Genomic DNA, 14,859 nt, shown 5'->3' with positions numbered 1-14,859 from the left:
ATACAGTAGGCAAAAGAATCTGATTCTCAGACAATTTGTCTTGTTTCTCCGTGGTAAGAACTCAGGTTTTCAAATAACTATTTATTTATGGTATTCCCAGGGGACAGGGAGTCCAGCTGCTGAAATCCTGTTGTCTTTGCTGCAGTCCCAAGATTCTTGGGGGCTCAATAACAAATGATGCTGTGATACAAGGACCTTGATGCTACACAGTGAAAACTGTGCTCTTGTGAACATGGTATGATTGGCCAAACAGAAGTACGTGAAGATATTGGCGAGTGCATGCTGGCCTACTGGTTTTGCAAGATAAGCAACAGAGGCACCTCCCTGCTCTCTGCTGAGTGCTGGCTGCAGGTGTGTGAGTTTTCCAGCAGAGGTATTCAGTGGCTGTTGACCCTGGAAAGAAGAGACCGCATGATGGCTCAGCATTCTGCATGGTTATGTCATGTTACACATGCTGCTGGTGGTCTCTGTGGATGGGCTCTTTGGCACCAGCCTGCAGGGTCTGAGGATTCTGTAACACTGCCATGAGCTTACTGGGCAGAGGTTGGAACAGGGCAAGCATTCGTCTGTGATGTTCTCTGCAGGTGAATATCATTACTTGTCTGCTTTCTCAAAAGCTGCTATGCACAGGATTGTTTGCAATGTTAATAGGACTCGATGTAGATGTTATAGTAGTTACGAGAGGTGACTTAGGTGTGGCTGCCTTCAGGGGAAGTGTTGCTCTGTGAGACAGCTCAGGCTGGTCCATCCTGGTTCCTGGTAGAGTGCAGTTTTCTACAGCTATTGCTTTCTTTGTTTCCTCGGTGGTCTCTGCATCTTTGCAGTCCTATCCTTCCCCTCTACCATATACAGACATGCTGTGTGCTTCAGAGAAAAGAGGTAATCTTAGCACTGCTCTCCTGAGTCAACCCCATTCTGCTGCCTCCGCCTGAGCTGCCCTGAGCGGTGTAGAACTGCAAGAGAGCAGCTTTTCAAGCTGGCAGTCGCGTTCTTTCCAGAATGGCCTTTTGTGGCTGTGATTGCTGGGACTGAGGCCATCTGACTTGTTTCCATGAGATCTTGTACTTACTTTTTCTTTCTTATCCCTGCAGGCAGCGTCCTCAGCACTGAGCAGTCTGGGCCATGTGTACACAGCCATTGGGGACTACCCAAATGCACTGGCTAGCCACAAGCAGTGTGTCCTCCTTGCAAAGCAGTCCAAAGATGAGCTCTCTGAGGCACGGGAGCTGGGAAATATGGGAGCAGTGTACATTGCAATGGGGGATTTTGAAAATGCGGTGCAGTGCCATGAACAACATCTTAAGATCGCCAAGGAGCTGGGGAACAAGCGGGAGGAAGCCCGAGCCTACAGCAACCTCGGCAGTGCTTACCACTACCGGAGAAACTTCGACAAAGCCATGTCCTACCACAACTATGTGCTGGAGTTGGCCCAGGAGCTGGCTGAGAAAGCCATTGAGATGCGAGCTTATGCCGGCTTGGGCCATGCAGCTAGATGTATGCAGGACCTGGAGAGAGCTAAGCAGTACCATGAAGAACAGTTGCACATTGCTGAGAGTCTGCAGGACCGAGCTGCTGAAGGCAGAGCCTCCTCCAATTTAGGTAAGGCCCTGAAGTGGAGCAGAATTTCTCAGGAAATGTACTGACTATCAGAGCTGCTACCAGGATCCAGGAGGCTTACTGTGTGCTGTCTTTAGTTATCCCAATTCTGCCAGACTATCTTCATAAAGTAAACAGGCACTTGACAGATTGTGTGCCAATGTAATGTGTCCACGTTCAGTTACTCACCTGCTCAGAAGGCAGCAGAAAGCCCAAGGTCACAGCAGAAGGCAGATGAGAAGGTACAGTACATTTGAAGAGCTATTCAGGTGTCAGAAAGAAATGTAGGAAGTCTTGCACTAAGGCAAGAAATGATGTGGCTTATTACCTGGCCATTACTTCGGGAGCTTGTCAGTTTGCTGCCTTGTAATTTGAGAGACACGTGGATCAAATCCTAACTAAGTTTGTGTTCAGAATGTGCACATTAAAGTAATAGAATGTAGGAGCTATATGTTCTTCTAAGGAGAGACATGGGCATCCTACTGGCAGGCTGAGAAGGACTGAATTACAAAAATCAAAGTGAAGTCCATTTCTCCTCTTTCACATTGCTAGATGTGGAAGCAAACAAAGATGTGTTTGCATCTCTGGTCGTGAGATGTGGGAGTCTGCACTGCTGTCATTGCAGCTGTTGTTAGGACGTGTTCTGGCTGCACGACTCAGCTGGGTGTATGCAGCTGTGCAGGGAGGGGCAGAACAGGGCCGCTGCTGGTATAACAAAATAAATGTTTGCTGGCAGCCCCTGAATCTCAGCTCTTGGAGGCTGCCCCATGCTGTAAATTAGCTTCTGTTACTGCCTGGCAGTTGGCACTTGGTTCATTTGTAGATGCTAATTGTACTCTGATGTTATCAACAGCAGGTAATTGAAACGGGCTTGATGAATTACTTAATTTCTCATAATAGCTGACTCTTCAAGAGTTGAATGAAGAAGATAAGGGGACCTGGAGAAAATGTGACAGTCCTAGCTTTCTGATTAGTGTTGCAAACCTCCTCCTTCACACGAGTTAGGGAAAATGAGCGAGGCAAAATAGGTTTGAGGCAAAAGTGCCTGTGGGGTGCTTAGTGTTAGAGAGCACTGAGCATTGCATTGATGGCATTTCTGTTAGTGTGATAGAGCACCCAGCAGGGAGGATGAAACTTTGTGTCTGGCTTCCCCTACATTTATGCAAGGGCTTTTTCAAAGTGCAATGATAGATGCCTCTAGCAAAGCACAAAGTACATCCCACATCTCTGCTGCAGTTGTAGGGCTGGTCTCGGGGAGATGTGTGGACTTGCGTGAGATCCACTGGTCAGTGACAGGGACAGAAGGGCTCGCGTGGAGAAGTGGGACCTTGAATTGTCCAGGCAGGGAGCAGGGGGAGATGTAAACTCTGGATTCCTGTGGGAGATGGAGATGTCATCCTTGGTTGTGCCTGGGGAACGTGCTGGCTTCTCAGTTTGTGGTCAGGATTGAGGGAATGTTCCTCTTGCTGTGGAGTTTATCTTAATGTGTTTTATTTCCAGTGGAAGCTGAGCAATGGAGTGTACAGGCTGTTGGTAGATACTGGGAGAGTGCACAGCCATGTTCAGCCGTGAGTGCCTCTAACAGGGGGATGGATGGACCTATTCTGAGCAGCACAAGCAAACCTCTAGGGTTCAGAAACAGTTTCATTAGCCTCCGCTCTGAAGCACTTGCTGCTTTCTGGAGAATCGCCCCAATTCTTTCTGAGCAAATCCAAGAAAGTAAGGAAATGCAGTCTTGGGAAATGGAAGCTGTCACTTGGTTTTGTTTTTCTTCCTCCTGACAGTTTGATGAGCTGTCTAGGGTTGTCCGTATTGTCTCCTCCCATTTTTTCAATCCCCTTGTCATTGGGCAGACCACATCTATTTACTGGATGAAAGAGCTTGATTCGCGTTCTGTGATGTTTCTTCTAAGTGCCTGTATGGTCAGTGTGGTCTGGCTTTGTGTTACTCAGCACTGTTAGGGAAAAGTGGTACAGAAGTGCTGAGATGAGATAAATATCAGCACTTACAGGGAACTGCTAAACCTGTGGTAGTTGTTTTAACTCATCCCAGAATGAAACAAGCACTGCTGCAGAAGTGACTTGCTCTTGTTCTTCAGCCTTCGTGGGTTCTCACTTGCATTTTTAATTCTTTTACTGTTTTGCTGACTCAAATCCAGTCAGGTTGGGACTAGAAAGTTCATCTTAATATGATTATGTCTTACAGGAGCTTTGAATTTAATGATACATTCAGCATGCAATCCCAGAAAATAATTGTTTAAAAAAAATGTTTTGTTGCAGCAGAGAATGTTTTACTTGTTTGGATTTAAGCCTAAACATAACTTTAGGTTGGTATGCTGACTCAGCCGGTCTACACTTTGTATTTGAATAGTTTCCCTAGCTTCTGAGTACAGGATCTCACGTTTCAGCTGTTATTTGGCTATTTTTCTATGTTCTCTCTCTCAGAGTTAAGTTACACTGGAAAAAGAGAACATGCAGTTCTTTTTGCGAAAGTCTATTCCTGTTGTTAAAATACATCCAGTACCAATTAAAAAGTCGAGTCTTAATTGTCTCTTTCATCTAATCCACATGCAAAACGAAACCTCATACGAAATAACCATGCTGACAGGCAAAAAATGTATCTAAACATGTGTTTCCAAGCCAGAATGTTAGAGTTGGCCTCTTTGCTGAAGCAACAGAATTTTCTGTTTGCATTTCACTGATTTAGATGGAAAGCTCTCTTAAGTGTACTATCTAATGCTGAGCAAGACAGGCGCAGAATATAACATAGCCCAGCTGCTGTAGTGCTCTGCAGGGAGATGTAATGCACTCTGTGACTCGGTAAGCAGAAGGTAATGGACTGAGGGCAACTCACAAGTTACTGAGCCCTTCACAACAAGGAGATCTGGAGTTTAACCAGAAGTCTCAGATTGTCAACCTTTGCAAAGCAGATGGTGTCTCCAAATGCCAAGGCTCCATGTAGAGAGCTGGCTTTTCAGCCTCTGCAGAGCTTATTAACAGTTCCTGTTGTGATGCTGAGAGTACACTTCAGATTATTATTAAAACACAGTTTAAGTCTCTCCCTAGGTGCTTATCATCTTTTTGCAGTTACAAGAGAACTTCTATGCCTCTCTTTTACGTGCTTGCTGCTCAAAGTTGGATGGGCTGCCTGTATTAAGGTAGCGGCACATATGCTTCATTTTGGTCTCTGGAACCTTGCTTTATTTGCAAGTAAAGAGTATTATAGCACATTTAGTCTAGTTCCACTGATAATCATTTCAAATCCCCAAGTAACTTGTAGGAGAAAGTAAAAGTCAATGTTGTATTCATAGACAGGGAGAAGCTTTGTGTGTCAGATTAACCCTTGGCAGATGCTGAAGCTGCGGTACCCCCAAAGACTCAGCTCTGCATTTCTGTGAAGTGTGTGTATCTTGAGGTGTGCCATGTCGGAGGGGAAAAGAGTGTCTATTTAGGACGTACAAACAGAGGGCTGATTATTCTCAGGTAAGCACAACTGTTAGTTTTTCTTAATCATCACAGCAAATTCACTAAAAAGTACAGTAATAAGATGATGACATTCTGGTTCTGCTTGAAGAAAGTTTTTGCATTACAAAAAATTGCTTTTTCAGCATCTGTACTTCAAAACATTTAAGAGACTTTCTTGGGTGATCAATCTTTAATTTTCAGGTCATTAAAAAATTAAATAAAACACACACAAAATGTCAAACACTGTATTTAACAATGTCAAGACTAAGAATGGAAAAATAATTACCTGAGAATTTCTGCAGAGATCTTTTTAGTACTGAAACTACCCCTCCAAAACCCAAACAAGAATAACCTCCTGAAAACCTTCACATCTTTCTCTCTCCCTAATATTCCAGGGGACGGGGAGCTGTTTGAGGGGGTAGTGTGTTCATGCATCAATTCTTATTCTGAAGTGTTGCACCTCGGTTAAGGTAAAACTGCAATATTCAGCTTGTAAAATTAGAATTATATTAATTTCATTGAATATGTTCTTGGGAATATGTCAAAATTGTTACATTCCTGCCCATAGGATTAGTATGTATTTCTGAATTTTAGCTACCTTTTTTCAGTCATTGTTGTGTCTTCCATCATATTTACCTTTGTAAAGTACTTACTAGAAAATTCAGTGAGCCGTTATGTCAAATTCAGAAGATGGCACAGAATCCGATGGTGTCTCTAAACACCGCCTCCTAGAAGCAGCATAAAATGCTGGGAGATGAGGGAGTGTTTGAGTGCTCTATACTGGACTTTCAGGGTGCAAAGTTGGTTTGAGTTTGCAGCTTGTTCCCTTTAGAGGGTACTGAGGCAATGTAGTGAAGATGCAGGCGAGCATCATGAGGAGCAAAAGTCACAAAATGGTTGTTACGTTGTTCCCGGTTGCTGAAGGACTGGGGAACTCGCCCAGGACACCCCCTTCCCTCATCTCTCACTACCCACAGGCATCCGCCAGCTGCAGGGCGTTGCGTCAGAGCATACTCAGGTGGTGGATGCTGTCAGGCCCTCCAGTCAGCACCGAGAAGGGGGCTGGGATGTTGTTCTCCCACCCTGTAGGTGGGAGACCTACAAAACCACTTTTTTTTCAACTTTCAACATGTTTGCATTTCATTCCAAAAGAGCAGCTCCAGTCAAGAGCAATATTATTTTAGTCTATGCTGCGGGCTATAGCACAGCTGTGACTCCACCTCGACTGAAAGGTTTGTTCTGCTTTGGCTGATACTAACAGGAGACTGAAGCTCCCTTTAACTTCTGCTCTAACCCCCTTCTGGGCTCCAGCACAGGAACTGCAATCACTGTTTCAAAGTTAGTCTGACATTTTCCCTCTTCCCTTATCAATTTGTTGCCTGGATTGGAAAATCAGTGATTTAATAGGCAGAACACAATTATTTTGCTGATGCTCTATACAAATATTCTACACAGTTCTATCTGTATTCATCATTAAGGAAAGAAAAAAGAGCTTGTGCATGAATGTAATTTGCACTAATTTTGTAGCATTACATGATATACGGCAGTAAAGGCTATCTCTTTGTCTCCCCTCATGTCTGCTAGATTCTGGGCTTGGGTCTGTTCTGCCATATTCTTTATATGCTATTTCAAGGATATAGTCCAGCTGCTTGACCAGAAGACTGTCTGCTATGCAGTCAATGATTATAGCTGTAAGAATGAGTCAGAATGCTGATGTTTTGAAGTGACAGTGTACTTCGGGATCCTTCTTCCTTACATGGCCACAACAGATGGGTGACAGCTCTAACAAACTAATGCAATAGCAGTTTCTGTGGTGTACTGGGTCTGGCTGGGATGTTAACTTTCCCTGCAGCAGCCCATACAATGCTGTGCTCTGCACTTGTAGCTAGAACAGCCCTGGTATCACACCAGCGTTGTGTCTGCTGCTGAGCAGTGCTGGCACCGCATCAGGACTCCCTGCAACACCCCCAGAGCCAGCAGGCTGGAGGTGGGCAGGAGGGGAGGAAGGAACATCACCAGGGCAGCTGACCTAAACCAACCATATTCCATACCATATGATGTCACACTCAGTAACAAAAGGTGGAAAAAGGAAGAAGAGAGGAGGGGTGGACTCATGCAAAAACATCTGTCCTTCTGAACAATGGCTACGTGCATTGAGGCTCTGCTTCAAGGACGTGGTCAAGCATCGCTCGTTGGTGGGAAGTAGAGAGTAATTTCTTTCCTCTGCACTTCCACACAGCCTTTGCTTGTTGTTGTTTTTTTTTCCCTCCACTTTTCCTCTTTTCCTTTTTTCCCTTTAGTTAAATTGTTTAATTAATAATAATTTTGCTGACATTGCTGACTTCAGTTACTCTCCAGAAAAGCTGTAGAAGCTTAGAGTAGCTAGAGGAATCTGTGATTCAACTAAGAGGGATGAAAGATGTGCCCTGAGGTGCTGAATCCAGTCTCCTGTTATTGCACATGCCATGTAATATTAACACTATGATTCATAAACTAAGCAATCCCATTTTAACAGTAACGTTTTGGTTGCTTCTATACTACTATACTGTATAAAGTTGTATACTACTATACTATACTGTAGGGCTATTCTGGAGCTTCAGCACTCTGATGGTCAAAATAATTTCCAGGGTTGATGCCTCTCAGTAGTAACACCGACATTGTTCTCTAAATTGCTAGTCTTTTGCATCCAACAGGAATCACATTTTGTCTTTCTTTACTGGAGATACATCAGTTCACTGGATAGGTTCTCCTCATTTTATTTCCAAATGATGATTCCCTGCCCTTGTAGTAGAAATTCTTGCTATTAGTCTTGAAGTGCATGTCTTTGCATATTTTACTCTTGAACTTCATGACACCATTCCTGTTGCTCTAATACACAAGGTTGTCCAATCCTTCCTGCATAATATTCCTATCCTTCCCTGTCTCAGCAGTGCTTGCTTCTTCACTGGTTTTTGTTACATTTCACTGTAGTACTCACTTCATTTGTGCAAAGGCACTACTCAGTAATTTTAACAATGTTTGTCCTCTTCTCTGCTTTCTGACTCTTACATAAAGAGTATCTCATCATAGAACAAGTTATCTAGACAGTCAGCTGAACTCAATTTTGCTTTTAGCCTGATTTCTGTTCTCCTTCCCTTTTACCGTCACTTCAAGCTGAGTGCTTTCCTACACTTGATTCCTCCAAGGAGGTTCAAAGCAGCTCTGGTGGAGAACTGCCTGTCTCACCTCCTTGAGGAATCTGTCTGTTTAGTAGTAAGAGATTAGGAAATGTTTACTTGTTCGCTCATTTTGGAAACCCTGGGTTTTCAGATATGTTTTGCAATGAGCTGTGTGTTTAGCTTTCTCACAGGTGGGGCTGCTGTGTTATGTCATGCTGGCACGCGGAGGTGCTGGCTAGAAGAAAAACCACGTCAGGAGATGGAGCTGGGAGTGTGAACTCCAGCATCCTTGAGGCAGTGCTGGTTCTGCCTGCTTCCAGCTCAGATACTGCCTGCTGCATTCAGGGGAGAAATTTAGCTAATTCCATCTTCTGTAGTTGCTGCAGCAATGGGACATTTTTACAGTGACTGCTTTTCACAGTTTCTACCTTATTTAGCTTTGTGTCCAGTCCAGTTCCACACCCTGCAGTCACTGGGTGGTTTTTCTGCAGAAGTCGGTGCCCTTTCCTGGGAGCACTCAGCTGTGCGTAGCAGCTTGCGAGCCCAGCACATCACTGAGCTCAGTGCAGCTCGTCCTTGCTGCCACTGCATTCCCTCGTCACACTGCAGGGAAACAGCAGCATGTGTCAGGCAGAGAGCTGATGATCAGGTGGAGCCATGGGCCCAGCAGAGCTGAGGGAGAAGTGGGCAAGGAGCTGGGCAAAGACACCAGGGAGCCGATCCCTTCTGCTGTCAGCTCTGCATTTGATCACAGTTGTGGTGTGTGGGGAGGGAAACAGCAGCGGCCAAGTGTTTGCTGTTTCAATCCTGTTTCGTTCTGCCCGTGTTTTCTAAGTTGCCTTCTCCTGAAGCCTCACATTAGTAGGAAAATAAGCATAATTTTTGAATAACTTGCTTTGATAGAAATACAGATAATCTAGCCAGAATGTTTCATGCTGATGTAATGGAACTTTGGTTTTCAATCCTACATGAATTTAAGAAATGAATCCATGAGGTCCAAGTTGCCTCGAGAAAGCAAATTTCAGCCCTCGTTTTCCAGCCTCACTTGGAAAGCTGTCTGTCCTCAGATTTCTCTGCATAAGTAGAAAGCAGGGGGAGGCTGATGCATGGGATCTGGTCGCAGCATGCTACCCTTACCGGTGGCTGGGGGAAGGCAGATGTTCCCTGACACTCCACATCTTTTCCTCCTCTTCTCATTGATTGTGATATAGAGATGGATATTGGAAGCTGTTTTCTTTCATGATCAGGGAAGGACCTGAGGTTGTCTTCCAGAAACAAGTAACTGTGTTTGCAGGGTCTCTGTCAATAGCTCCTGGATCTCTCTGGTGGATCTGATTGTTCAGCTCTGAGGCCCCCAGCACAAGAAGGACTTGGACCTATTAGAATGAGTCCAGAGGAGGCCACAAAGATGATCAAGGGGCTGGAGCACCTCTCCTATGAGGACAGGCTGAGAGAGTTGGGGTTGTTCAGCCTGGAGAAGAAAAGGCTCCGGGGAGACCTTAGAGCGGCCTGCCAGTACCTAAAGGGGGCCTACAGAAAAGCTGGGGAGGGACTTTGTGTCAGTGAGCAAAGTGATAGGAAAAGGGGTAATGGCTTTAAACTAACAAAGGGTAGATTTAGATTAGATATGAAGAGGGAATTCTTTACTCAGGCACTGGCACAGGTTGCTCAGAGAAGTTGTTGATGCCCCATCCCTGGAAGTGTTCAAGGCCAGGTTGGATGGGGCTTTGGGCAGCCTGGTCTAGTGGGAGGTGTCCCTGCCCATGGCAGGGGGGTTGGAGTTAGGCGACCTTTTAGGTCCCTTCCCACCCAAACCGTTCTATGATTCTATGACTTCCAGGCCTGTTCATGAGTGCAAAGGAGCCACACATATTCACAGGCGAAGTCTCATTAAAGCACAAGTTATAACGTTGGCACGAACTGGGGTGTTTTGACCTGTGCTGTGAACAGACATTTCAGCGATGTCTGCTCAGGCAGGTGTGGCTCCCAGGCCTCCTCTCCATGCCTGTCTTGGGCTGCTGGAGCTGCGTGGGAACATGCTGCTCTGATGAGTGGTTCTGCCCTGTTTTGTATTTTCCTAAGCAGTAATTCAGTGTTTTTGTCAGGTCGGCTGGGAAGGGTGTTTTTTTTTTTTTTTTCTTCTGTCAGGGTTGGGCACAGCCTGTGGGAGATGTGTGATGGTCTTCAGTGTCTTCGGGTGAGACATGGACCTGCAGTTGCCAGGGAACTTTCTGCTCCTGGGAGAAATGGTGCTGTGCCAGGAGGGAAGATCACATCTTTGTGGGGCTATCTGCTGCTGCTACATGGTCTCTGTAGGCGTCCCTGTTTCTTTGCCTTCCTCAGCAAGGCATGGTTTCTCTGCTCTTCCATCTGTTTCTGTGCTTGCCTTATTGAGGTTCCGTAGTGTAGGTTGTTTTAGTTACCACTTCCACTTTGCCAAGTGTAATAAATTGGGCTGTGCCTCCAGACACGTTTGAACTTTCAGGTGCAAGTTGGGCAGTGTGGAGGTCTGCAGCAGGGCCCACCGCAGCACAGAGCTGTTGATGTTCCAGACACCTGAACTGTTCTGTGGCCTTTGAATGAAGGGCTGTCTTTTCTTTTTGTATCCTTTCTGAGGGACATCCTAAGGGACCACTCTTTGCAGGTCTGAATCATCAATAGATGAGGGCTTTGGGACTGGGCGTTACATGTTTTTATTCTGGCTTTGTTTAAAGAGGTAGAGAGTAAAGGCAGTTGTCTCAAATGAAAAGTCTGGAGTATTCAGAGCTCTGATCAGATTCACTAGTGTTTGGCCTCTGGATTATTGACCATGGTCATTTACACCGTCTTTGTGGTGTTGCATAGCCTGAGCTTCAGTGGGATGTTATGGTCCACCTTTCCCTGGAGCAAGACTCTTCCTGCTGTCTTTTCCTTGGTTTTGGCTCCAAACATCACCACCCTTCTGTTCAGCTCATTGTCTGCTCCAGACTATAGTCTGTATGGTGCTGTTTACCAAACAGACACTAGTCACTATTGCAGACAAGCCTCTGCTGGATGCAGAAACATAACTTATCCCACAGCAAAACCCTGATCTGCCCCTGGCTCTGTCCCAGCTTCCTGCCTGTGGCCGGTTGTTCTCCTACCCATGAAACCCAACCTTGGCCAAGAATGTTTGTCTTCTGTGCCTCGACTCATTTACAGGAGTGGGCCCTTCCTTTTGCTCGTGTAGGAGAGGCTTTCTGATTGCTGTTGTTGTGTGGATGTTCCAAGGCTGGGTGGGACAGGTCTCGCTGCAGAGTGGAGGCTGCTTTATGTCTTTTGTTGGTGCTATGTCACCCACTAACCTACTTCCTAGCACAGAGGAGATAAAAAGAGTGCCTCAGAAAGTGATCTGGTTCTCATGTAGGATGCAACACACAGTGTATGGGAGCAACCCCTTGTAATATTAGGACAATTCAAACAATGACAAAATGTTGGCTGCGCCTGTAACCTCTAGTATAGAACTGGATCAAGCGTGGATCCCTTGCCTCCATTCTCAGGGTGAAATGTGGTCTCTGTGAGTGGAGTAAGAGCAGTACCCTGTGTCTCCATGTGCTGGCACTCATGTCAAGTGGTGGTCAAGAAAACAACAGCATGTAGGGTGCATAAGGAACAGAGTGAGAAAAAAGTAACTTCTATCATGCAATTAGGTAAGCTGATAACTAACTGTATTGGGTTTACATAGCAAGGTTTTAGTAGCGGGGGGGCTGCCGGGGTGGCCTCCGTGAGAAGAGTCCAGAAGCTACCCCATATTAGATAAGGGCCAGTTTCAGCCGGCTCCAAAAGGGACCCACTGCTGGCCAGAGCTGAGCCAGGGAGCAGCGCTGGTTGGGCCTCTGGGAGAGCAGATCGAAGAAAGGCAAATACCTGCTGTGCTACAGCAGCTGGGAGAGAGGAGTGAGAAGCAGCCCTGCAGACCCCAGGTCAGTGCAGCAGGAGGCAGGAGGTGCTCCAGGCACGCAGCAGCAGTTCCCGTGCGGCCTGTGGAGAGGCCCCTGGTGGAGCAGGCTGTCCCCCTGCAGCCCATGGGTCCCACACGGAGCAGATCTCCACGCTGCAGCCCATGGAGGAGCCCCCGGTGGAGCAGGTGGATGTGGCCTGGAGGAGGCTGCGGCCCATGGAGAGGCCCCGCAGGAGCAGGCCCCGGGCCGGAGCTGCAGCCCTTGGAGAGGAGCCCACGCAGGAGCAGGGGGTCTGGGGGGAGCTGCTGCCCATGGGAGAGCAATAATGATTGACTATCTCCAGAAGAACACTGCAGAGTTAGAGGGTATATGAGGATAAGCACCTCAGGTATGGATACATTCTTCTTCAAAGAGAGGGTGACTATATTAGTATTGTTACCGTAAGATTTTAGTAATGGAGGACAAGACAGAAAAGCAAATAAAATACTACATCATGTACAGAAAGCATATTCAGAGCTCCTGTTCACAGGTCTCAATGAAAACAAGATTTGACTGAATTCAAAAGGCAAACATGAATGCTTTCTTGCTTAATCTGTTGTTTGTATATAAGCTCTAGTCACCAGGTATCACTGAAGGAAAAAAGTAGGGTAGTTCAAAAACAGAATGGGCATTTTGTGAAGACAAACTGTCCGGTTGTTGTGAATGTCTGTTTTGTGTGTAATAGAAAACCTTTGAGATATTCCTGGTAGGAGTTAGGAACAAGTTCCCTTGAGAAAGGCTGTGCTGCATCGGCCGTGCCAGTTATGCATTGGGGTGCTGTGGGGAAGGGATGGGGTTCCCTGTAGAGAGCATGGACAAAGGGCCAGGCCACGGGCTGCTAAATGACAGGTTGCAGAAAAGTCCTGGCATAGCAAGGTGTTGCAGAAGGGTCACCGTGATAGACTGGTTTCTCTGAACCCGTTTCTGCTATTTTTCAGGAATCATTCACCAGATGAAAGGTGACTATGACACTGCGCTGCGGCTGCATAAGACACATCTGTCCATAGCTCAGGAGCTGAGTGATTATGCGGCCCAGGGCCGGGCCTATGGCAACATGGGCAATGCTTACAATGCTCTGGGCATGTATGACCAAGCTGTCAAGTACCATCGGCAGGAGCTGCAGATTTCTATGGAAGTAAATGACCGAGCCTCTCAAGCATCTACACATGGGAACTTAGCAGTTGCCTATCAAGCACTGGGTGCCCATGACCGTGCTCTGCAGCACTACCAAAATCATCTCAACATTGCCCGGGAGCTGCGAGACATCCAGAGTGAAGCACGGGCCCTCAGCAATTTGGGCAACTTCCACTGCTCACGAGGAGAGTTTGTGCAGGCTGCACCTTACTACGAGCAGTACCTGCGCTTGTCCCCAGAGCTACAGGACATGGAAGGGGAGGGTAAAGTTTGCCATAACCTTGGCTATGCCCATTACTGCCTTGGGAACTACGAAGAGGCTGTTAAGTACTATGAGCAGGATCTTGCCTTAGCAAAGGATCTTCATGACAAGCTGAGCCAAGCCAAAGCTTATTGCAACCTGGGCCTGGCCTTCAAAGCCTTGATGGACTTCAGCAAAGCAGAGGAGTGTCAAAAGTATCTGTTGTCCCTGGCACAGTCTCTGAACAATTCCCAGGCCAAATTCCGAGCTCTGGGGAACTTGGGGGATATTTTTGTCTGTAAAAAAGACGTAAGTGGTGCAATAAAATTTTATGAGCAGCAGTTGAGCTTAGCCCATCATGTTAAAGACAGGAGATTGGAAGCCAGCGCCTATGCAGCCTTGGGCTCTGCATACAGAATGATACAGAAGTGTGATAAGGCTTTAGGTTACCATACACAGGAGCTGGAGGTGTACCAGGAGCTGGGTGATGTGTCAGGTGAATGCAGAGCACACGGTCACCTTGCTGCAGTATACATGTCACTTGGGAAGTACACTATGGCATTCAAGTGTTACGAAGAACAACTGGATCTTGGGCAGAAGTTGAAGGACCCCAGCATAGAAGCCCAAGTCTATGGTAACATGGGCATTACCAAGATGAACATGAATGTCATGGAGGAAGCTATTGGCTACTTTGAACAGCAGCTGGCCATGCTGCAGCAGCTCAGCGGAAATGAATCTGTGTTAGATCGAGGCCGAGCATATGGGAACCTGGGAGATTGTTATGAAGCTTTGGGAGATTTTGAGGAAGCTATAAAGTATTATGAACAGTATCTGTCGGTGGCTCAAAGCCTGAACCGCATGCAAGATCAGGCAAAGGCCTACCGGGGCCTGGGCAATGGACACAGGTAAGGAGCGCTGCATGTGTATTGCAACAAAAGGCAGTGAAATGCAGTCTGTTAAAGCACACAGAAAGGCATCTGTTGTTCAGTATTGCCAGGTGTTATAGTCCGGATGTAGCCTGCCTGATCCTGGTTCAGGTGAGTTCCTGTGGGCCCACGTGGTGCTCAGGCTCTGCACACGAACTTGTGCTTGAGTCCCTGAAGGCACTGGAAGCCAGTGGGCTGCTGGGAGGAGCGTGTGCATGGGAGCATTCATATCTGTGCACAGCTGTGCTTGCCTAGAGGCACTGGCGGGAGGTGTGCTTGTGTGTGTCGAGGGGAAACATTGATATAACAGAGGAGAAAGGGATGGGATGCACGCAGAAATGTGAGAAGGTGGCCTGTGTCCGTACGTGCATAGAGCACAGC

At 46.6% G+C, this 14,859-nt stretch overlaps 1 protein-coding gene across 3 annotated transcripts in view; it reads left to right on the top strand.

Moving 5' to 3' along the window:
* Positions 1-14,859, top strand: part of TTC28 (tetratricopeptide repeat domain 28) — a 169,067-nt gene that overhangs the window by 114,103 nt on the left and 40,105 nt on the right. For all 3 annotated transcript variants that reach the window (XM_040576632.1, XM_040576631.1, XM_040576633.1), the window contains 2 exons: positions 1,092-1,599; positions 13,116-14,457. In XM_040576632.1, coding sequence (XP_040432566.1) covers positions 1,092-1,599; positions 13,116-14,457 — 1,850 coding nt within the window. The remainder of the gene's footprint in view (positions 1-1,091; positions 1,600-13,115; positions 14,458-14,859) is intronic.

Source organism: Cygnus olor, chromosome 17 (assembly GCF_009769625.2).
Source record: "Cygnus olor isolate bCygOlo1 chromosome 17, bCygOlo1.pri.v2, whole genome shotgun sequence".
Lineage (NCBI taxonomy): Eukaryota > Metazoa > Chordata > Aves > Anseriformes > Anatidae > Cygnus > Cygnus olor.
Note: the sequence above shows the minus strand (reverse complement) of the source record. Positions and strands in the feature narration are given on the sequence as shown.